The 22,422-nt window shown below is 48.2% G+C and overlaps 2 protein-coding genes and 1 pseudogene across 16 annotated transcripts in view; 2 read left to right on the plus strand and 1 right to left on the minus strand.

The window, feature by feature from the left end:
- The window catches only part of KMT2C (lysine methyltransferase 2C), a 306,019-nt gene extending 300,845 nt beyond the window's left edge, over positions 1-5,174 (minus strand). For 10 of the 14 annotated variants that reach the window (XM_030826223.1, XM_030826214.1, XM_030826218.1 and 7 more), the window contains exon 1: positions 4,161-4,527. In XM_030826223.1, coding sequence (XP_030682083.1) covers positions 4,161-4,321 — 161 coding nt within the window. In that variant the 5' untranslated portion in view covers positions 4,322-4,527. Of the gene's footprint in view, positions 1-4,160; positions 4,541-5,043; positions 5,108-5,153 lie in introns of those variants that run through there. The other 4 variants (XM_030826210.1, XM_030826209.1, XM_030826211.1 and 1 more) reach the window with 4 other exon arrangements.
- A 6,603-nt stretch (positions 5,175-11,777) lies between these two features.
- LOC115837974 lies at positions 11,778-12,450 on the plus strand (annotated as a pseudogene). Its single transcript, XR_004033029.1, has one exon. The product of XR_004033029.1 is annotated as a fatty acid-binding protein 5 pseudogene (transcript).
- Positions 12,451-14,553: 2,103 nt separating this feature from the next.
- Positions 14,554-16,601, plus strand: CCT8L2 (chaperonin containing TCP1 subunit 8 like 2). The gene has a single exon (XM_012508016.2). The coding sequence runs from the start codon at positions 14,808-14,810 to the stop codon at positions 16,476-16,478; it is 1,671 nt and encodes a 556-aa protein (XP_012363470.2). The 5' UTR covers positions 14,554-14,807; the 3' UTR covers positions 16,479-16,601.
- Positions 16,602-22,422: the final 5,821 nt, after the last annotated feature.

Raw genomic sequence — 22,422 nt, forward strand, 5'->3', positions numbered from 1 at the left:
ACGTGCCTGTAGGCCCAGCTACGCCAGCTACTTGGGAGGCTGAGACAGGAGAATCGCTTGAACCCGGGAGGCGGAAGTTGCAGCGAGCCAAGATCGCACCACTGCACTCCAGCCTGGGCGACAGAGCAAGACTCTGCCAAAAAAAAAAAAAAAAAAAAAAAAAAACAGGTTCTTATTCATGGGAATTTCAGGTCAGGTTAAAGAACAACCTTCTAACAGGTAAGTGAGGGTAGCAATCCTGAACCAACTTTTCAACTGAATTAAAACATTTCAGTGCCTATTGAGTCCCAGAGACCAATAACTATCAAAAGTTTTATCAAATCTCTTGGACAATAAATTATTAAGAATTGCTGTCATAAAAATTACAAATTTGCATTATCTCAAAAAGCATGAATAATAGTGCTATCACTCAACTATAAAATTGTTTTATTAAATGGTATATATTGTAATGTAGTACAGTTTTCTATCACTTATTTCAAATTCACAGCTATGAAAAGGAGAAATTTTGTTGGGGGAAGGGCGTTACAAATACAGAGTAGCAACCTAGCCATTTTTGCTGGTCCTTGTAATGACAATCACTGGTTGTGCCTAATTTTTCTACAACAATAATGCTTATGGTGGCTCTCTAATAATAGCAATTGCCGTCTGAAAAGAAAGTGGTTCAGGGTATAAAGAGTTTACTCAAAAAGGGCCAAGGATAGTGCTTCAGAAATCCTATCCCTACCACCTGCTGCTTCTGTACACCCACCCCCATCCCCCACACCCACACCCATTTCTAACATCAACTTTCATGAACTAGTAAGAAACATAGTAGAGTAGAATGTCTCTTTGGCTTCCCAACTTGGTAATGTGAATTTACGGTGCAAGGATGGAAAAAATAAAAGCTTCAGAAAAATTTTTTAACATTAACACAAAAATAATCAGATCTTTAATATGTGCATATTCTGACAGAGGCTTGCCAATGGTTAAGACCTGTGCCTCTGATAAAGATTATGAACTACTCCAAATTATCAAATAATTTGATACTTTTTACAGTTAAGGAGAACTTTCAAATGAATGTAAATTTCACTGTGCCACTTGACATTTGTACAACAGGAAACCTCTATGTACTTACTTTTCCAACTCTAAGATTAATAGCTTCAGTTCAAGTTTCTTGATTTTAGGTAGTAAACAAAATTTTAAGATATTTATAGTTAATGTAAAAGCCATAACTATATAGCTATGCTTTTTATTCATGACAAAATACACAAAAGCAATCTAGCTAACACTGTAAGATAAGAAAATGCTTTATTTACCTAATTATTACAAATTTAAACTTGAGGAAAGTGTAATTGGTGGTCCATGTTTTTTTAAGCCAAAGATAAATACACAAATCCACTTTATTGTCAAAAGGCACCTTCTCAGCCGGGTGCAGTGGCTCACGCCTGTAATCCTGGCACTTTGGGAGGCTGAGGCGGGTGGATTACCTGAGATCGGGGTTTCAAGACCAGCCTGGCAAACATGGTGAAACCCTGTCTCTACTAAAAATACAAAAAATTAGCTGGGTGCGATGGCACACACCTGTAATCCCAGCTACTCTGGAGGCTGAGGCAGGAGAATCGCTTGAATACAGGAGGCGGAGGTTGTGGTGAGCCGAGATCATACCACTGCACTACAGCCTGGGCTACAGAGCAAGACTTCGTCCAGAAAAAAAAAAAAAAAAAAAAAGGCATCTTCTCTACTTAATGTAACTCACTAAGTTAATGAACATCTAAGTAACATGAGCAACTTAAAATATCTCTATGGTATTTAGCAAAGAAGATTAATTTTCATTTCTCAGATGAATTATTTGCAATTTCACATAATTTCACTGGTTACAAACCTAATTTACACTGGTTACACATAAGTTTCACTTTCAGGGTCTTTACTACCCAACTACAGGGTCTTTTCTGCATGGATTCTTATACAGTATAGAGATACACAATTGAAAAACCTTCTCTTTGCTTTCCAATTCATACGTTAGTTTCCATTTACATGTTTCTAAAAACTGGAGATTCCATTCCCTTCAAGAGACACAATTTCAAAAAAATAGCTCTAAAAAGTTTAGACCCGTCAAATTTACCAGTAGACTTTACTTTCCTATAAAGAAAGCAGCACTAGTTTTCAAATCTAAAAGAAAAAGCTCTCTACAGCCTTACATTTGTTCTAAATATTTCCAAAAGTTTTGATGTTTCATAGTTAGATTATACTGTTATTCAGCAGAAATTTTTTATCTTCTCCAAAGGCTACCTATTTCTTCATAATATGAGATTAAGAATTAAAATAATAAAGTGGCAATACCCTAATCGTCCAGTGCACTCAGGAGCTGCACTAATACAAATGAGCTCATTTCAAAAGTAGGGTGTGTGCGAGTGTGCGCGTGCGTGTGAGTGTGCGCGTGCACAAGCACGCCCTTACAGGAGTATGGAGTGTGGGGTGTGACAACATAGATCTAATCTTTCTGGAGTAAGAATTCAAATGCAAATTTAAAACAATAATTGCAAATTAATGTTCAGTAAGAGATGAAGAAATGCTTTGCAAATAATGAAATGGGAGGCAATCAAGGTAAAACCCCAATATGGCTTGTCCTGAGTTGCTTTAAAGGATGCAAAAAAGTGGCTTAGACGTCTAAAAATTACTTAAACCTCCACTTCCTTCTCCAAATTTCAGTTAATATAGAATAAGGGCATTTTATACTTGCCATTATATTACAACGCAAGTGGCACAGTAAGTCAGTCCTAACTTTGTATCACGAAGAAGCTAACGTAATAATGTACACACATCCTGTACTTGCTTCCCTCACGATTATCACAGCTAGGTAAGAGCTGGCAATAAAATATGGAGGCAAGTTGAAGGCCCTGAATCATTTTCATAGTAAAAGGACAGCGGGGCAAGAAAAGAGCACATTCAAGAGCTTAATGGGTTCCCACAACCCAACTATGCTATGCCTCAGTTCACGCTACTATTTTTACTACAAATCACCAAACAACAATACTATTACTAAGTGAATGCACCCGAACCAAAGAAACAGCCTATCCATAATCGTGCTGGCTTCCTTCACGTCCCAGCGAACCCTTCCACTCCCGACAGTTCAATGAGAATATCATCTCATGAAATGAGTAAGCACACACGCCATTCTACAACTTCGAGAGACATTCACAGTTCTTCCACGGTACACGCGAGAGCCACAGAAGCCGAGCAGTTCCCTGGCACTAAAACGGGTTTCTTAATTTACAAGCAAAGCAGTCAAATAACCATTCTGTAAGAAGACATTTCTGGTCCTCTAATAAGCTGGTGTCCAGCCCTACTGTACGCTCAAAGGCAGGCGATCCTATTCCCAAGCCCCTTACAGCTAAGACTTATGAGGGAAGCGACATGTACATCTGCACTCTCTCCGAATAAGTGCTCTGGGTATTCTGCCTTACGAGGGGACACTGGCTACGTCTCCAAAACTTAGGCAGGCCGTTCCCCGAAGCTGTGGGATCCCACAGGAGTTGTGCTTTCGGAGCCCGGGAGTGCGGTTCTGGGTGTTGGGGGAGGGGGGAGGAAGAAGTCAAATGGCTTCCTAATATATCATCAAAAGAAGAAAACACAGGTTTGGGACCAGGAAAAGTTCCAGGAGCAAGTCGCTGACAAACAAAAGCTGCACTCGCCCGGCCGCTTTCTTCTCGCCCCCAGCCCGCGCCCCGAGACCACCTGGCCCGGGCGTTTTGACAGCTCCGAGAGTTTCCCGAGCGCCGACGGCTCGGCGGTTCGCCCGGAGTCCGCCGGGGACTACCAGGGCGCGCTCCGGGCTTGTTTTCTCAATGATCCAGCTAGGCCAAGACGCGGCTACGAGAAATTTCTCCAAAAGAAGAGTCGCGGAGAAGACCCAGTGAAAAGGCCCGACTGAAAAGTAAAGTGTGCGGAGCTGGGCGCCGGCGGGAGCCCGGGCGGGCGGCGCGGAGCGGGGGAGGCCGGGCGCGGGCGGCTGCCGAGGGGCGCGGGGCCGGGGCCAGGAGCCGCCGCCGCCCGCGGGCCCGCCCCGCCCCCACCCCGCCGGGGGGCGCCGGGGCGCGGAGGCCGCGGGGCGGGCGCCCGGTGACAGCTCCGGCCCGGCGCCGCCGCTGGCTCCCGGCCTGGCTCCCTCGCACTCAACTTACTTCTTTCTGGCTCTCTGGAAAGGGGAAGCGCCATCTTTGCGAGGCCGGCCCCGAGGTCTTTTGTCTGCGGCTGCGGGGCTCGGGGCCGGGGCTCCAGGCTCCTCGGGGGGTGGTGGCGGCGGCTGCGGCTGCTCCACGCTCTTGTCCTCCTCCGACGACATCCTAGTCACCAGGAAAGACACATGGATCCCGGTCCTCCTCCTGGGGGGCTCCCGCCGCCGCGGCCGCCGCCGCCGCCGCTGCTGCTCGGGTTCCTCCTCCCCGGCTCAGCCTCTCGCATTTCCCGCAGCCCCGGGAGCAGCAGCAGGTACCGGGAGAGGCGGCAACATGGAGCGAGCAGGACACGCACTCACACACATCGGCGCGGGCGCGCGCACCTCCGCGCGCAGGGGCCGGGCGGGGGGCGGCGGGCGGGGCGGGCGGTGCGGGGCGGGCGGGGCCGGCGGGTGCGGGCGGGCGGGGCAGCCAGGCGGGCGGGCGGTGTGAGGGGCGCCGGCCCCCGGGGTCTCCGCCCGCGGCCCCTCCCCCGGGCCGCCCGCGGCGGGAGGAGAAAGGGGCCCGGCGCGGGGCGGGCGGGCCGCGGGGCCCGGCGGGGGCGGCGAGGGGGTCGCGCCCCCGGCCGGCCGCCCCTCCCCCGCGCGTCAGGCCCGTCAGGCCCGGGCGGCGGCGGCGAAGTTTTGACAGCTGCTCCAGTGGCGGCGCTGGGCGCCGGGCCGCGGCTCGCTCCTCACACTCGCTCTCTCACACACGCTCGCTCGCTCTCCCGGAGCAGGGGAGGAGGAAGTTTTGCGGGTGTGCGTGGACCCCACACACACGCCGCGCGACCGTGGCCGTCGCGCGAGGCCCGCGCCGGGGATCCCCCGGGGCGACCCGCACCACAGACCTCTCCACCTCGCAGCCGTCGCGCCCACACACCGCCGCCTCGACGGCCCCCGCCCGCTCCCCCACTCTCGGCCCCTCGCCCGCCCCCCGCGCGCCGCCGCTGCCACTCACGGGCCTCGCTCCGCGCATGCGCCGCTCCCGCCGCCCGCGGACGCGCCGCCGCCGCTGACCTCACCGCCCCTCCCCCTCCCCCGGGTTCCCTCCCCCTGTGACGCGGCGGCCGGGCCCAGCCGCGACTCCGGCTCCGGCTCCGGCTCCGGCTCGGGAGGGAGCCAAGCTGTGGACCCAGAGATCCGGGATCGGGATCGGGGGACTGCGGGCGAGGGCGGGAGGGAGCCGCGGACATACGCCGAGGCGGCCGCGGGAGCCCGGCGCAGCCCGGCGCGAGGAGCAAGTGTGCGCCCGCACGGCGAGGGCAGCCCGGGCTTCGCTGGTTCTCGCCGAGGTCTTTCCTCGTAGCGCCCACACTACGGGGAGGAAAAGGAATGGAGTCAACTTCGTTCTAATCCAACGCCAGTTAGAGTTTCCTTATTATAACGTCATTTTTTTTTAATCCAGAAAAGGTTCATAAGGATGTAAGACGAAAAGAACGATGACAGCTCGAGAAATAAAACGGTTAGAGACAAAATAAGCCAATAAAAACCCAACCACTTGATTTTAACGTTCAGTGTGTTGTGATGAAGAGGCAAAAATCGAAGTATTTCTAAGCCACCTCTCATAATATGTAAAAATGGTAAAAAGAAAAATGGGGCTAGAATCCGCCTGAAAAATGCACTTTCTCAAGAAGGACAGTTACAAATATGGGATTCTGGATTTCTCAGGCTAATACCTAACACCTGGACGATGATCTATTCTGTGCTTTCCATTCACTATCGATTAGTATATGGGAGTGAAAAAATTCTAGATTTGAATAGGGGGGAAATAGTAAGACCTATCAACCATTTGTGAAGGATTGGGGTAAACTATCATTTAATAAGCATCTACTTGGGGCCTGGCGTTAAAAGGCACACTCTCGTCTTGATTTCTTTTGATCTTCGCAATGTAGTTTTAGTGTAAGGTAAAAAAAAAATAGGCTCCTTTTCCAGCGATGTTGTTTGCTTTCCCTTCTAGTAGCTAGGATGTTAACTTTAAACTGTCTTCTACTTGGGCAAAATATACACACTTTGATTCCCAGAGCCTATTCTAAATGAAAGCATAATTTTTTGAAATGGCTGAAATGAGGAATAAAGTCAGATAGTCATTTGAATACCTTCAGGGTTTAATCCCTGCTGGCTCTTTCAAATTTACTAAATTTATAACCAAAGGAAGTTTGGGACTGAGAAGGAGGCTGGCATGGTAAATGCAAACTATAAATTAAAAGTGCCTGACGATTACACATAGAAATACAACATATACATGACTAGTGATAAACATATGATGTGATCTAGTGAAAGTTTACTAAGTACAAATTTGAAAGCACCCTTTCTTTTTTTCATTTTTTCAGCACATTGTACTTTAAATAAAGTGTGCTTTCAAAACTGGATTACTGATCCAAATGTTTAGCTGTGTGCCATACTGAAATTATAATAGGCACTTCCACTGTGAGTTTCACATGCACAAAATTATACATCAGAATAATTTACTTCGATATGCTTCTCCAGCACTTCCGAGAACTTAAGTGTCAGTGGATACAAATTGCAAGTCACTCCTGCTGGAGAGTTCACAAGAAACGAAGGGTACTAAGAGCAGAAAAGTGAGCCGAGTGAATGGAAGGGTAGAAACAGAGGTTTGTGTAGGGAGGCTTCTGGATAGATGAAGATGATGCAGGTAAGTAAACTCAGCCTGAAATCTCCATTCCTTTGGCCACTATGAGCAGGGAGTTGGGATCTGTTTTAAGAGAACTGATAGCAGTATCCTTGGCACGAAGTTATCATGAGCAGAGCAAATCAAATATCACCCAGGATGCTGAGGAAGGATTCAAGGAATACTTATTCAACATTCAACATAAATAAAGGTTTTTCAGAGGTTTTTCCATCTCAGTCATCCAAATTACACAGCTCTGAGACCACAGTGGCAAAAATCTAGGAGGCAGGGAGCTGAGGTCCTTCAAAATTATGAAAGCAAAAAGGCAGGAGCATCTGGAAATAGTACCAAATACAATAGAAAAATATTAGAATGTGTACTTTCTAATAAGTATACATGTTAAATATGGGATTTTAAATTTAGGTAGATGTGTACTAACCTGTTAACCAATCATCTGCAAAGGGTTGAATTACAAGGGACTTTTACTGTCTAAAATATTTGAATATTTCAAAGCGCATGTAGTAATCATTTAATCATATATATATATATATGGTTTTTAATGGGGAGGGAATGAGCATTGTTATCTGTGACAAAGAAAAACCAACATCTCAGGAAAATATAGGCAAGAAAGATTCTCAAAGCGTCTAGCAAACAAGTGACAGTGAATAAAAATTCATAGTCCAATATTCATTCTTACTAATTGAAGGCCTATAAAATGTCATTGATATTGTCTTTATTTAGAATGCACAGGTTCACTACTAAATGTTGTCTCCCTTGTTTTCCCATAAATTCCTCAGGGCTTTTTAGGAAACAAACTTTCACAGTTATAGAAGGACCACTGAAAGCTTAAATTTTAGATCTTAGAATTTTTGTGTTCATATTGTTATTATTAAAGTTGCACTGCAGGCTGGGCACCATGGCTCATGCCTGTAATCCTAGCAGTTTGGAAGGCCAAGGCGGGTGGAACACTTGAGCTCAGGAGTTCGAGACCAGCCTGGGCAACATAGTGAGACCTCTGTCTCTACAAAAAAATACCAAAGAAAATTAACCAGGCCTGGCTGGGCGCGGTGGCTCACGCCTGTAATCCCAGCACTTTTGGAGGCTGAGGAGGGCAGATCACTTGAGGTCAGGAGATCGAGACCATCCTGGCTAACATGGTGAAACCCCGTCTCTACTAAAAATGTAAAAAATTAGCTGGGCGTGGTGGCGGGCACCTGTAGTCCCAGCTACTCGGGAGGCTGAGGCAGGAGAATGGCGTGAACCGGGGAGGCGGAGCCTGCAGTGAGCTGAGATCGCGCTACTGCACTCCAGCCTGGGCAACAGAGCAAGACTCCGTCTAAAAAAAAAAGAAAGAAAGAAAATTAACCAGGTCTGGTGGCACATGCTTGTAGCCCCAGCTACTTGGGAGGCTGAAGTGGGAGACAGTCTCGCTCTGTCACCTAGGCTAGAGTGCAGTGATGCGATCTCAGCTCACTGTAACCTCCACCTCACATTTGCCAGGCACGGTGGCTCATGCCTGTAGTCCCAGCACTTTGGGAGGCCAAGGTAGGTGAATCACCTGAGGTCAGGAGTTCGAGACCAGCCTGGCCAACATGGTGAACCCCCGTCTCTACTAAAAATACAAAAATTAGCCTGGCATGGTGGCGTGCACCTGTAATCCCTGCTACTCTGGAGGCTGAGACAGGAGAATTGCTTGAACCCAGGAGGCGGAGGTTGCACTGAGTCGAGATCACACCATTGCACTCTAGCCTGGGCAACAAGAGCGGAACTCCGCCTCAAAAAAAAAAAATTCATATTGCTATATAAGTTATTTCAGTAATGTATATCATGTACCTGTTTAGTGGAAAAGTTAAAGGAAGAAACCAGGAAGGAAACAAACAGAACAGTCATCTTCAAAAGTAATTTGTGTTTAAGAATGTGAGGCTTAAGTAGATGTTTTGCAGTACATTTTATATAGATACGAATCTTGCCCTCTAGGGGTCTATACTTTAAGCCTGGCAGTAGTAGTTAACAAGGATAAACACAAAAGGACAAGTAGGCAACTAGAAAATAAACATGGAGGCCAGGCACAGTGGCTCATGCCTGTAATCCCAGCATTTTGGGAGGCCGAGGTGGGAGGATCACGAGGTCAGGAGTTCGAGACCAGCCTGGCCAATATGGTGAAACCCTGTCTCTGTTAAAAATATAAAAACTAGCCGGGCATGGTGGTGCACACCTGTAGTCCCAGCTACTCAGGAGGTGGAGGGTGCAGTGAGCCGAGATTGTACCAGTGCACTCCAGCCTGGGCAATAGAGGCAGACACCACCTCAAAAAAAAAAAAAAAAAAAAAAAAAAAGAGAGAAAGAAAAGAAACATGGGAAAAGATACAAATAGAAAGATTAAATATTTACATCCATTGTGTACAAGATCATAGTTTTAAAAGAAATGCATCTGTGGATTCAGGGGGAAGGGCAGCAGTGGGAGAAGTCATAGCAAACAACCATATCTATTCAGAAGAGGGTGACAGAACACATTCTACTGGCAAGTATCATAAACTAGAAATTTTCAGTCCAGGCACGGTGGTTTACACCTGTAATCCCAGCACTTTGGGAGGCCGAGGCAGTTACATCACTTGAGGTCAGGAGTTCGAGACCAGTCTGACCAACATGGTGAAACCTCACCTCTACTAAAAATACAAAATTAGCCAGGCGTGGTGGCAGGCACCCGTAATCCCGGCTACTCTGGAGGCTGAAGCAGGAGAATTGCTTGAACCAGGGAGGCGGAGGTTGCAGTGAGCCAGGATCGTGCCACTGCACTCCAGCCTGAGCGACAGAGTGAGACACTGTCTCAAAAAAAGGAAGAAAGAGAGAGAGAGAGAGAAAGGAAGGAAGGAAGGAAAGAAGGAAGGAAGGAAAGAGAAGGAAGGAAGGATGGAAGGAAGGAAGGAAGAAAGGAAAGAAAGGAAAGAAAGAAAGAAAAGAAAAGAAAGGAAAGGAAAGGAAAGAAAGAAAGAAAGAAGTGAATGAATGGAATAGATAGCCCTATTCATCACCCTGCAGGCTGAAGCCTAAATTCCTTGGCTTGACTCACTAGGTCCTGGAGAGCCGCTGCTACCCTCTGGCGAACGTGCTTATCTCGTCCCCAGCTTTCCTTCTCACCTGACCACCAGTTTTCAGAACTCCTTCCGGTGGGCTACAAACCACCAGGCTGTCCCATCGCCCTTCCCCTTTCCACAAGGCCAGTTCCTACTTTTTCTTCAGCTCTCCCTTTAGACCTCTGCCCTCCGTGAGAATGGCTGTGTCCCCCTAAATGCTTCTGCCAATCTCGTGCTTTCCCCACTCACAGCTCTCATTGCCTGTAATGAAAGTGCCCAGATAAATGTCTGTATCGTCCCTAAACCCAGCGGAGATGGCAGTAGTTGTCTGCCTTATTTCCTCTATTCAACAGCAGCTCAGTGAACAGTTGTAGAGTAACTGAAATGAATATGAAAATATAGGTTAGGTGTTAGAAAAAGAGCTAAGAGGATCCTTTATAGGAGTGTTTATTTTATTTTATTATATTTTATTTTATTTTTTGAGACAGGGTCTCACTCTGTCACCCAGGCTAGAGTGCAATGGCACAATCTCAGCTCACCGCAACTTCCACCTTCCGGGCTCAAGCAATCCTCCCACCTCAGCCTCCCAAGTAGCTGACTACAGGCACGCACCACCACGGCTGGCTATTGTTTTGTATTTTTAGTAGAGACAGGGGTCTTGTCATATTGCCCAAGCTGGTCTAGAATGCCTGAACTCCACCTGGCTCAGGCCTCCCAAAGTGCTGAGATTATAGGCTTGAGCCACGGCCACTGGCCAGTAGTGTTTATTTTATTTATTTATTTATTTTTATTATGTATTTATTTATTTTTTGAGACTGAGCCTCACTCTATGGCCCAGGCTGGAGTATAGTGGCACAATCTCGGCTCACTGCAATGTCCACCTCCCAGGTTCAAGAGATTCTTGTGCCTTAGCCTCCCGAGTAGCTGGGATAACAGGCACCCACCATCACACCTGCCTAATGTGTTTATTTATTTATTTATTTATTTTTTGAGATGGAGTCTCGCTCTGTTGCCCAGGCTGGAGCGCAGTGGCACAATCTCGGCTCACTGCAACCTCCGCCTCCCGGGTTCACGCCATTCTCCTGCCTCAGCCTCCCGAGTAGCTGGGACTACAGGCGCCCGCCTCCGCGCCCGGCTAATTTTTTGTATTTTTAGTAGAAACAGGGTTTCACCATGTTAGCCAAGATGGTCTCGATCTCCTGACCTTGTGATCCACCCGCCTCAGCCTCCCGAAGTGCTGGGATTACGGGCATGAGCCACTGCGCCCGGCCAATGTGTTTATTTTTTTAAAAAGGAAACTGTATCTTTAGAGAAAATGTATACATGCATACTTTGCTACATTTTTGTTGGTTGTTACATTTTACATTTCTATAACAATACAGGCAAGTCATCTTTGCGCTCATAACCACATCTTTTATGGAACATCAAGCCTACTCTGAGGTACAGGCTTTCAGAAGCCTGAATTTGGAGGACCATGCCTCCAAATGGAGTCTCCAGAATCAAAAGTGCTCAAAATAATCATTCATGGTTCTCAGACCAAATAAGATCTCCTTAGAAACATTTCTTTTTTTTTTTTTTTTTTTTTTTTTTTTTTTTTTTTTTTTTGAGACGGAGTCTCGCTCTGTCGCCCAGGCTGGAGTGCAGTGGCGCAATCTCGGCTCACTGCAAGCTCCACCTCCCGGGTTCACGCCATTCTCCTGCCTCAGCCTCTCCGAGTAGCTGGGACCACAGGCGCCCGCCACCACGCCCGGCTAATTTTTTGTATTTTTAGTAGAGACAGGGTTTCACCGTGGTCTCGATCTCCTGACCTCGTGATCCGCCCGCCTCGGCCTCCCAAAGTGCTGGGATTACAAGCGTGAGCCACCGCGCCCGGCCATTTCTAAACAGCACGCTGCCACACCGACGCAGACCCCACTCTGCACACCAGCCCGCCCGCACCCACCATGGCCACAGTTCAGCAGCTGGAAGGAAGATGGTGCCTGGTGGACAGCAAAGACTTTGATGAATACATGAAGGAGCTAGGAGTGGGAATAGCTTTGCGAAAAATGGGCGCAATTGCCAAGCCAGATTGTATCATCACTTGTGATGGCAAAAACCTCACCATAAAAACTGAGAGCACTTTGAAAACAACACAGTTTTCTTGTACCCTGGGAGAGAAGTTTGAAGAAACCACAGCTGATGGCAGAAAAACGCAGACTGTCTGCAACTTTACAGATGGTGCATTGGTTCAGCATCAGGAGTGGGATGGGAAGGAAAGCACAATAACAAGAAAATTGAAAGATGGGAAATTAGCGGTGGAGTGTGTCATGAACAATGTCACCTGTACTCGGATCTGTGAAAAAGTAGAATAAAAATTCCATCATCAGTTTGGACAGGAGTTAACTAAGAGAATGACCAAGCTCAGTTCAGTGAGCAAATCTCCATACTGTTTCTTTTTTTTTTCATTACTGTGTTCAATTATCTTTATCACAAACATTTTACATGCAGCTATTTCAAAGTGTGTTGGATTAATTAGGATCATCCCTTTGGTTAATAAATAAATGTGTTTCTGCTAAAAAAAAAAAAAAAAAAAAAAAATTTCTCAGGCCAGGCACGGTGGCTCACAGACTAGGCACAGTGGCACACGCCGCTAATCCCAGCACTTTTGGGAGGCCAAGGTGGGTGGATCCCCTGAGGTCAGGAGTTTGAGACCAGCCTAACATGGAGAAACCCCGTCCCTACTAAAAATACAAAATTAGCCGGGCATGGTGGCACACGGCTACTCAGTCCCAGCTACTCAGGAGGCTGAGGCAAGAGAATTGCTTGAACCCAGGAGGCAGAGGCTGCGGTGAGCCGAGGGTGAGCCGAGATCCCGCCATTGTACTCCAGCCTGGGCAACAAGAGCAAAACTCTGAAACTCCATGTCCAAAAAGAAAAAGAAACATTTCTCTGAGCCAAGATAATGTTGAGGAGGAAATGATTACAGAATAGCATATATGTATCATAATCTTGTAAAATGGTGTAAATCTATAATTATGTATGCATACAATATGTGCAAAGTAGTAATATTCATCAGGTTGTAAACAATGATTATCTCTGGACTAGGATTCCAAATGACCTTTTCCCCTCTTTTTTTTTTTTTTTTTTTTTTTTTTTTTTTGAGGCAAGTCTCACTCTGTTGCCCTGGCTGGAATGCAGTGGTGCAATCATGGCTCACTGAAGCCTCAACCTCCTGAGTTTAAGCAATCCTCCCGCCTCAGCCTCCCAAAGTGCAGGGATTACATTCATGAGCCACCACGCCCAGACTAAATATGTGCTAAACTAAAGCAGAAGCATCATTACCCGAGTAGGATCTATAGGAGGAAAGAGGAGACGAGTGAGGAAAAGAGAGAGAATGAAAAAAAGAGACTTAAATTGTAAGCATTGAAGGTTAGGATGGGAAGGCAATTCGCATTTAAACCTCAGGGCCCCATTTAGGCTTCTATCTCCCTGACCACTGGGAGGCTGGTTGCTTTTCACCCCTCTGGGTTCACTTCTATTTGTCTGTGAGCTGTCAGCATCTTTCCCCCCTTGTCTTACCCTGCCTCTGCCAGGGGGGCAAAGTTGGGAGTCGTGGCACAGGCATGCACTCTGTGCAGCCTCCCACACCTGCACCCTGAAAGACCAACAGACACCCTGAGAAACCTGATACACAAGCACAAACTGATAAGATACCCAAAAAGGCAAAGGCAGACAGATAGCAAAACATGGCTAATATTACACAGTACTGCAAGAGAAAGTAACACCAAAACAAAACAAAACACAGACATCATCTCTCAGTTCCTTCTCAAAAAAAAAAAAAAAAAAAATGGCCAGGTGCAATGGCTTACACCTGTAATCCCAGCACTTTTGGAGGCCGAGGTGGGCAGATCACTTGAGGCCAGGAGTTCGAGACCAGCCTGGCCAACCACGGCCAACATGGTGAAAACCCCCATCTCTACTAAAAATACAAAAAATTAGCCGGACGTGGAGGCTGGCGCCTGTAATCCCAGCTACTGGGAGGCTGAGGCAGGAGAATTGCTTGAACCTGGGAGGCAGAGGTTGCAGTGAGCTAAGATTGTACCACTGCACTCCAGCCTGGGCAACAGAGTGCGACTCTGTCTCAAAAAAAAAAAAAAAAAAAAAACACCACCAGAAAAAGGGGTGGGTGTGGTGGTGGCTCACACCTGTAGTCCTAGCACTTTGGGAGGCCAAGGTGGAAGGCTCTCTTGAGGCTAGGAATTCGAGACCTGCCTGGACAACATACAGAAACCCTGTCTCTACAAAAAATTAAAAAACTAGCTAGGTGTGGTGGTGTGCACCTCTAGTCCCAGGTACTTGGGAGGCTGAACAGGAGGACTGCTTGAGACCAGGGAGTTGGGCCTGCAGTGCACCATGGTCATGCCCCTGCACTCCACACAGGGTGAAGTCGGTAGTTTTTCACTTGATCTCCTCCTCATTGTCTCTAATGTTTAAACAAGTCTCAGACCTGGGGCAGAGGTGCATGTACCTCCGTTGCTGGACAAGGCCTGACTTTCGCCTGCTGGTAGGGCCTCCTCAGTACTAACCAGCCTTCTGTGACCTCATTCTCTATCCTGGTTCCATTTCCACTTTGTGACTTCATCAGTTAAAGATCCCATTTCAGCCACCAAGGTTGAGAGGCCCCAAGACCCAGTTCCTTTGCAGAATTAACCCTGGGGTGGCTTTAGGACTGGGCTCTTTGGAGCTCATCCTTGGACCCACAGTGGAGCGCTGGTCCGTGCTGACGTCTTCAGATACCAATCAATGGGCATTTGGCTCCTTGCTTCCACTGACCTTTTGAGTACTTTCAACGATCGGTGTCACGGGTGTCCCTGCTGCTGTTTCTAGAGCCTCTCTGCAACCCACAGTGGCCTCTTCTCTCTCTGCGGGCCATGGACAGCACAGTCCCTTCAGCCCTGGAGCTGCCCCAGCGGCTGGCACTGAACCCAAGGGAGAGCCCGAGGAGTCCAGAAGAGGAGGAGCCCCACCTGCTGAGCAGCTTGGCTGCAGTCCAGACCCTGGCCAGTGTCATCCGGCCTTGCTATGGACCCCACGGCCGGCAGAAGTTCCTGGTGACCATGAAAGGAGAAACAGTGTGCACAGGGTGTGCCACTGCCATCCTCAGGGCCCTGGAGCTGGAGCACCCAGCGGCATGGCTCCTCCGGGAAGCAGCCCAAACCCAGGCAGAGAATAGTGGGGACGGCACAGCCTTTGTGGTTCTGCTGACGGAAGCCTTGCTGGAACAGGCAGAGCAGCTGCTGAAGGCCGGCCTGCCTCGCCCGCAGCTCCGGGAGGCCTACGCCACAGCCACTGCAGAGGTCCTGGCCACACTGCCCTCCCTGGCCATCCAATCTCTGGGGCCTTTGGAAGATCCATCCTGGGCCCTCCATTCTGTGATGAATACCCACACCCTGTCCCCCATGGACCACTTGACCAAGCTGGTGGCCCACGCCTGCTGGACTATCAAGGAGCTAGACGGCAGCTTCAAGCCTGAGCGTGTTGGGGTGTGCGTGCTGCACGGGGGGACACTGGAGGATTCCTGCCTCCTCCCGGGGTTAGCAATATCTGGGAAGCTCTGTGGGCAAATGGCCACAGTGTTAAGTGGTGCCAGGGTGGCTCTCTTTGCTTGCCCCTTTGGTCCTGCCCATCCAAATGCACCAGCAACGGCCCGTCTTTCTAGTCCTGCTGATCTAGCCCAATTTGGTAAAGGAAGCGACCAATTACTAGAAAAGCAAGTAGGCCAGCTGGCAGCCGCAGGAATTAATGTGGCAGTGGTGTTGGGGGAGGTCAACGAGGAGACCCTCACATTGGCAGACAAGTATGGCATCGTGGTGATTCAAGCTAGGTCTCGGATGGAGATCATTTACCTGAGTGAGGTGTTGGACACACCTCTGCTGCCTCGTCTGCTCCCTCCCCAGAAGCCAGGCAAGTGCCAGAGGGTTTACAGGCAGGAGCTGGGAGATGGTTTGGCTGTGGTATTTGAATGGGAATGTACAGGCACACCTGCCCTCACCGTGGTCCTCAGGGGAGCCACCACCCAGGGGCTGCGGAGTGCAGAGCAAGCCGTCTACCATGGCATTGATGCCTATTTCCAGCTATGTCAAGATCCCAGACTGATTCCAGGAGCTGGGGCCACAGAAATGGCTTTGGCAAAAATGCTTTCTGATAAAGGAAGCAGATTGGAAGGGCCCAATGGGCCTGCATTCCTAGCATTTGCCCAGGCCCTGAAGTATCTTCCTAAAACCTTGGCAGAGAATGCAGGCTTAGCTGTCTCAGATGTGGTGGCAGAAATGAGTGGAGTGCACCAAGGTGGGAACCTCCTAATGGGGGTGGGAGCTGAAGGGATAATAAATGTGGCCCAGGAAGGGGTGTGGGACACCCTAATAGTCAAAGCCCAAGGATTTCGAGCAGTGGCTGAGGTGGTGCTGCAGCTCGTGACTGTAGATGAAATCGTAGTGGCCAAGAAAAGTCCCACACATCAGCAGATCTGGAATCCTGACTCTAAGAAGACAAAGAAACGCCCACCTCCTGTGGAAAAAAAAAAAAATCCTTGGAATGAATAACTAGTGATACCCTCAATAAAACAGAGATTGCCAAGAAGGGAAAAACCACCCCAAAAATGAATGTTTGCCTTTATTCCATGTTTGGTACTTGATTCAGTTTCTTTAAATAAAAACACGAAGGAACATAAAATTTCTTTTCATGTGCTTAGTTCCTTTCCAGTTCTCAACTTTTTTTTTTTTTTTTTGAGAGATGGAGTCTTGCTCTGTTGCCCAGGCTGGTGTGCACTGGCGCCCTCTTGGCTCACTGCAACCTCCACCTCCCAGGTTCAAGTGATTCTCCTGCCTCAGCCTCCCAAATAGCTGGGACTATAGGTGTGTGCCACCACGCCCAGCTATGTTTTGTTTTTTAGTAGAGACGGGGTTTCACCATATTGGCCAGGCTGGTCTCGAACTCCTGACCTCATGATCCTCCCGCCTCAGCCTCCCGAAGTGCTGGGATTACAGGTGAGAGCCACCGTGCCCGGCCAGTTCTTGACCTTTTCATTTTCTGTTTCTCTCTATCAGATTCTCTTCCTTTCCTATTATAAGAGCAGGATTCAATTCTATTAAGATTTTTAAACTGAGTACCTATGTGGGCTTTGGGCATGCAAAACACAGTGCAGCAATCTCTTCCCAACTATTTCAGCATTCCCTGCATGATATTCTGATATATACCGACTTATGTCTAGATGTCACTTTAGGAGTCTGAAAACATCAGTTGCAGCTTACAAGAGTGGTCATTCCTTCCCGTTGTGGTTATTTGAAAAAAAAGAAGGGACTATCATCTTAAAGCACACAGAGAGAGAGCAGGAAAAGTTGCTGCTGTGGTGGCAGGCAGAAATTTAACTTAAAAAAAAAAATCCTTGCCTGGCACAGTGGCTCATGCCTATAATTCCTGCACTTTGGGAGGCTGAGACAGGAAGACCGCTTGAGGCCAGGAGTTCAAGACCAGCCTGGACAACATAGTGAGACCCTGTCTCTACAAAAATAAAAATTTAAAAAATTAGCCAGGTGTGCGCTGGGCGTGGTGGCTCAAGCCTTTAATCCCAGCACTTTGGGAGCCCAAGGTGGGCGCATCACCTGAGGTCAGGAGTTCAAGACCAGCCTGACCAACATGGAGAAACCCCATCTCTACTAAAAACGCAAAAAAGTATCCGGGCATGGTGGCACATGCCTGTAATCCCAGCTACTTGAGAGGCTGAGGGAGGAGAATTGCTTGAACCCAGGAGACAGAGGTTGTGGTGAGCTGAGATGACGCCATTGTACTCCAGCCTGGGAAACAAGAGCAAAACTCTGCCTCAAAAAAAAAAAAAAAATTAGCCAGGCGTGGTGATGCATACCTGTAGTCCCAGCTACTCAGGAGGCTGAGGTGGGAGGATCACTTAAGCCCAGGACCTCGAGGTTGCAGTGAGCTGTGATTGTGCCACAGCACTCCAGCCTAAGCAACAGAGCAAGACCCTGTCTCAACAAAACAAAACAAAACAAAACAAAGCCAGCAAACATCCTTGGCATAGATAACAGAAGATAAGAACACATACCTTAGGACTATGCTAAGGTTGTTGTATAGGTGAGGAGAAAGCTGAGGGTAGGGGGAAGGGCTAGGATTGGACAACCTTGGGCATTAAAGAAGGGGTTTGAGCAGAGCTGAGTGGGTTCAGCACCTAATACCCAAAGCTTTTTCCACTTTTTTAACCGCCCAAGTTACTCTAGGAAAAGATCAGAACCTATGGGACAGAATCTAGGAGATGAGAAGGTACAATCTCTTGGAATCATAAAAATAAAAAAGCTTTAGGCATATGCAGAGAGAATGAGACTCAAGAAACCATTGTCGGCCGGGCGCGGTGGCTCACGCTTGTAATCCCAGCACTTTGGGAGGCCGAGGCGGGCGGATCACGAGGTCAGGAGATCGAGACCACGGTGAAATCCCGTCTCTACTAAAAATACAAAAAATTAGCCGGGCGTGGTGGTGGGCGCCTGTAGTCCCAGCTACTCGGAGAGGCTGAGGCAGGAGAATGGCGTGAACCCGGGAGGCGGAGCTTGCAGTGAGCCGAGATTGCGCCACTGCACTCCAGCCTGGGCGACAGAGCGAGACTCCGTCTCAAAAAAAAAAAAAAAAAAAAAAAAAAAAAGAAACCATTGTCTTATAGCACGCATATTAGCCGCAACACAGAAAAACAAAATTTTATTTATTTATTTATTTTGAGACAGAGTCTTGCTCTGTCACCCAAGCATAGTGACTGGTGTGGCCCAGGCACCAGTGCAGCGGTGCAGTCTCAGCTCACTGCAACCTCCGCCTCCTGGGCTCAAATGATTGTCCTGCCTCAGCCTCCTGAGTAGCTGGGACTACAGGTGTCCACCACCATGCCCAGCTAATTTTTGTATTTTTAGTAGAGACGGGGTTTCGCCATGTTGGCCAGGCTGGTCTCAAACTTTGGACCTCAGGTGATCCACCTGCCTCGGCCTCCCCAAATGCTGGGATTACAGGTGTGTCCCACCCCAATTTGCTATATCTTGATTTTGTCTAGAATCTAAGTATCCTCTTTAATGTCAACTTTAAGTGTCCCTTTTTTTTTTTTTTTTTTTTTTGAGATGGAGTCTCACTCGCCAAGGCTGGAGTGCAGTGGCATGATCTCGGCTCACTGCAACCTCCACCTCCTGGGTTCAAGTGATTCTTCTGCCTCAGCCTCCCAGTAGCTGGGATTACAGATGCCCGCCACTAAGCCAGACTAATATTTTTGAATTTTTTTTTTTTTTTTTTGAGATGACATCTCACTCTGTCACCCAGGCTGGAGTGCAGTGGCGTGATCTCGGCTCACTGCCACCTCCACCTCCCGGGTTCAAGAGATTCTTCTGTCTCAGCCTCCTGAGTAGCGGGGACTACAGGCGCGCGCCACCATGCCTGGATAATTTTTGTATTTTTAGTAGAGACAGGGTCTCACCATAATGACCAGGCTGGTCTCGAACTCCTGACCTCGTGATCCACCTGCCTCAGCCTCCCAAAATGCTGGGATTACAGGCATGAGCCACTGCGCCCAGCCAATTTTTTTGAATTTTTTTGTAGAGATGGGGTTTCACCATGTTGGCCAGGCTGGTCTCGAACCCCTGACCTCAAATGATTCTCCCGCCTCGACCTCCCAAAGTGCTGGGATTACAGGCATGAACCACCGACCCCAGCATAAGTGTCCTCTTTAGTTGTCAAAACATATGACTCAAACATTAAGTTGTTTTTTTTCTCCTACTGACTATGGAGAAGTTGACCAGAATTTGACCTCAATTTGACCAGATCCAGATTCTTCTTCTGTGGTTACAGGATCAAGGTCTCCTAGCATGCTAGGTCTCAATCCTCAAAGGCTTTGGCTTTGGGGTTGGTTACATATTTCTCTTCCAAGATGAGCTGCTTGCTTCAATTCCAGAAGCAGTTGAATTTCAGAAATAACAATTCCTGGAGTACATTTTTTTTTTTTTTTGAGACGGAGTTTCACTCTTGTTGCCCAGACTGCAGTGCAATGGTATAATCTCGGCTCACCGCAACCTGTGCCTCCCAGGTTCAAGCGATTCTCCTGCCTCAGCCTCCCTAGTAGCTGGGATTACAGGCATGTGCCACCAACGCCCAGCTAATTTTGTATTTGTAGTAGAGACGGGGTTTCTCCATGTTGGTCAGGCTGGTCTCAAACTCCCGACCTCAGGTGATCCACCCGCCTCAGCCTCCCAAAGTGCTGGGATTACAGGCATGAGCCACTGTGCCCGGCCATTCCTGGAGTACATTTTCTACAAGAACTTGTAGCTGGTGGACTCATCCCAGACTCTTTCCAGCTTTGTGATACTGCTTTACTGTGCTCCAGGTTGATCTAGCAACCAGAGAACAATAGCCACAATCCGGAGAAAACAGGGGAGGAAAATGAGAACTGACTCCTGGGAAATGAAGGAGATGAGAGGCTGACTTGGATAGTGGAGGCTGGGACTGAGCTCATCCATTTGGGCTATATGTAGGCCAGTCATGGTGGCTCATCGCCTCTAATCCCAGTAGTTTGGAAGGCCAAGGCCGGCGGATCGCTTGAGGTTAGGAGTTTGAGACCAGCCTGGACAGCACACTGATACCCCTTTTCTACAAAAAAATAAATAAATTACCCAGGTGTGGTGGCGTGCACCTGTAGTCCCACTTATTCGGAAGGCTGAGGCAAGAGAATCTCTTGAACCCAGGAGGCAGAGGTTGCAGTGAGCCGAGATGGTGCCACTGCACACCAGCCTGGGCAACAGAGCAAGACTCCATCTCAAAATAATAATAATAGTAATAAATTAAAAAATAAAAATTAACTGGGCATGGTGGTGCACACCTGTAGTCCCAGCTACCTGGGGGGCTGAGGTGGAAGGATTTCTTGAGCCCAGGAAGTCGAGGCTGCAGTGAGCAGTGATTGGTCCACTGCACTCCAGCCTGGGTGACAGAGTGAGACCCTTTCTCAAGAAAAAAAAAAAAAAAAAGACTTCAATCTACAAAAACACTGGAGTTCTGATGAAGAGAAAAAGTTATCAATTCCAAACTATGAAAAGAACTGTGAAGAGAAGACTGAAAACAAAACAACAGAAAAGAGTTGTCATAGTTTGCCCGTCCTCTCTCTACAAGGGCCAGCCTCTTCTCATGCGTATTGAGTTGTTTCTCCAGAGTCTTTTTTTTTGAGATGGAGTCTTGCTCTGTCACCCAGGCTGGAGTGTAGTGGTGTGATCCCGGCTCATTGCACCAGTAGACAGGTATGACAGATATTCCAAAAGTAGCTGAGTCATCTTTTCCCCTGAAACATCAAGCATCCCCACCCGCCCCCCACCCCCACCGCAGGCTAAAGATCCTCTTTCCTAACTAGGGAGGAAGAGGAAGAAGGTTAGCATAAGAATGAGGGAGATGGTGGTAGAATCTCTGAGAGGGATTCTACTCGCTTCCCAGTGGGTTCCAAGGAGTGAGATGGGGGAAAGGACAATTAGAATCCGCAGCAAAGTTTGGGGGTCTGAGAACAGAGGAGATTCTCTGCTTCCAATCTGGAATCCTGGGGCCCTGAGGAGTTCCCTGTGCCAACAGGACAGCGGAGCTGTAGAGCAGGAATGGCTGAGGCCTCGGGCGGAGATGCGCCCCGGGTAGTTGATGGGATGTTCGCGGTGCCCAGCAGCCTCAGAGAACAGCCAGGGTCCCCCATGAAGCAGCAACCATGAAGCCCCTGAACCCTAGGGCATTTCAAGGTCATGAGAAAAGGTAGGATTGTAAACTTTAGCCGAGGCTTGAGAAAGACAGAAAATGAGCTCAGACCACAGGACACCAAGATGCTGCATCAGCCCGTGGACTGGAGGCTAATTGTGGGGTGAATGAGAGAAGGAAGTGAAGGAGGAGATCAAGAATGGACTTGGTTGAGGTTTGGCCTGATCAGGAAAAATCATAAAAGGCCAAAGTTTACCTGGAATTGACTAGATTAAGTATTTTACCATCAGGCAGAAAGGGGGGGCTAGAAATAGAAATACTGAGATGATTTAGTTATAAATGCAAAGCACGAATACTTCCCACACATTTAAGTGTAGGACTTAAGAATTTAAACTCTCCGCCGGGCGTAGTGGCTCATGCCTGTAATCCCAGCACTTTGGGAGGCCGAGGCAGGCAGATCACCTGAGGTCAGGAGTTTCAGATCAGCCTGGACAACATGGTGAGACCCTGTATCTAATAAAAATACAAAAATTGTCCAGGCGTTTTGGTGGGTGCCTGTAATCCCAGCTACTCGGGAGGCTAAAGCAGGAGAATGGCTTGAGCCTGGGAGGCAGAGGTTGCAGTGAGCCAAGACCCTGCCACTGCACTCCAGACTGGGCAACAGAGCGAGACTCTGTATCAAAAAAGAATTTAAACTCTCTACAAATGTGAATTTTTTCTTTTTTTTTTTTTTTTTTTTTTTGAGACAGAGTCGCTCTTTCCCCCAGGCTAGAGTACAGTGGC

This window comes from Nomascus leucogenys, chromosome 13 (assembly GCF_006542625.1).
Source record: "Nomascus leucogenys isolate Asia chromosome 13, Asia_NLE_v1, whole genome shotgun sequence".
Taxonomy (NCBI): domain Eukaryota; kingdom Metazoa; phylum Chordata; class Mammalia; order Primates; family Hylobatidae; genus Nomascus; species Nomascus leucogenys.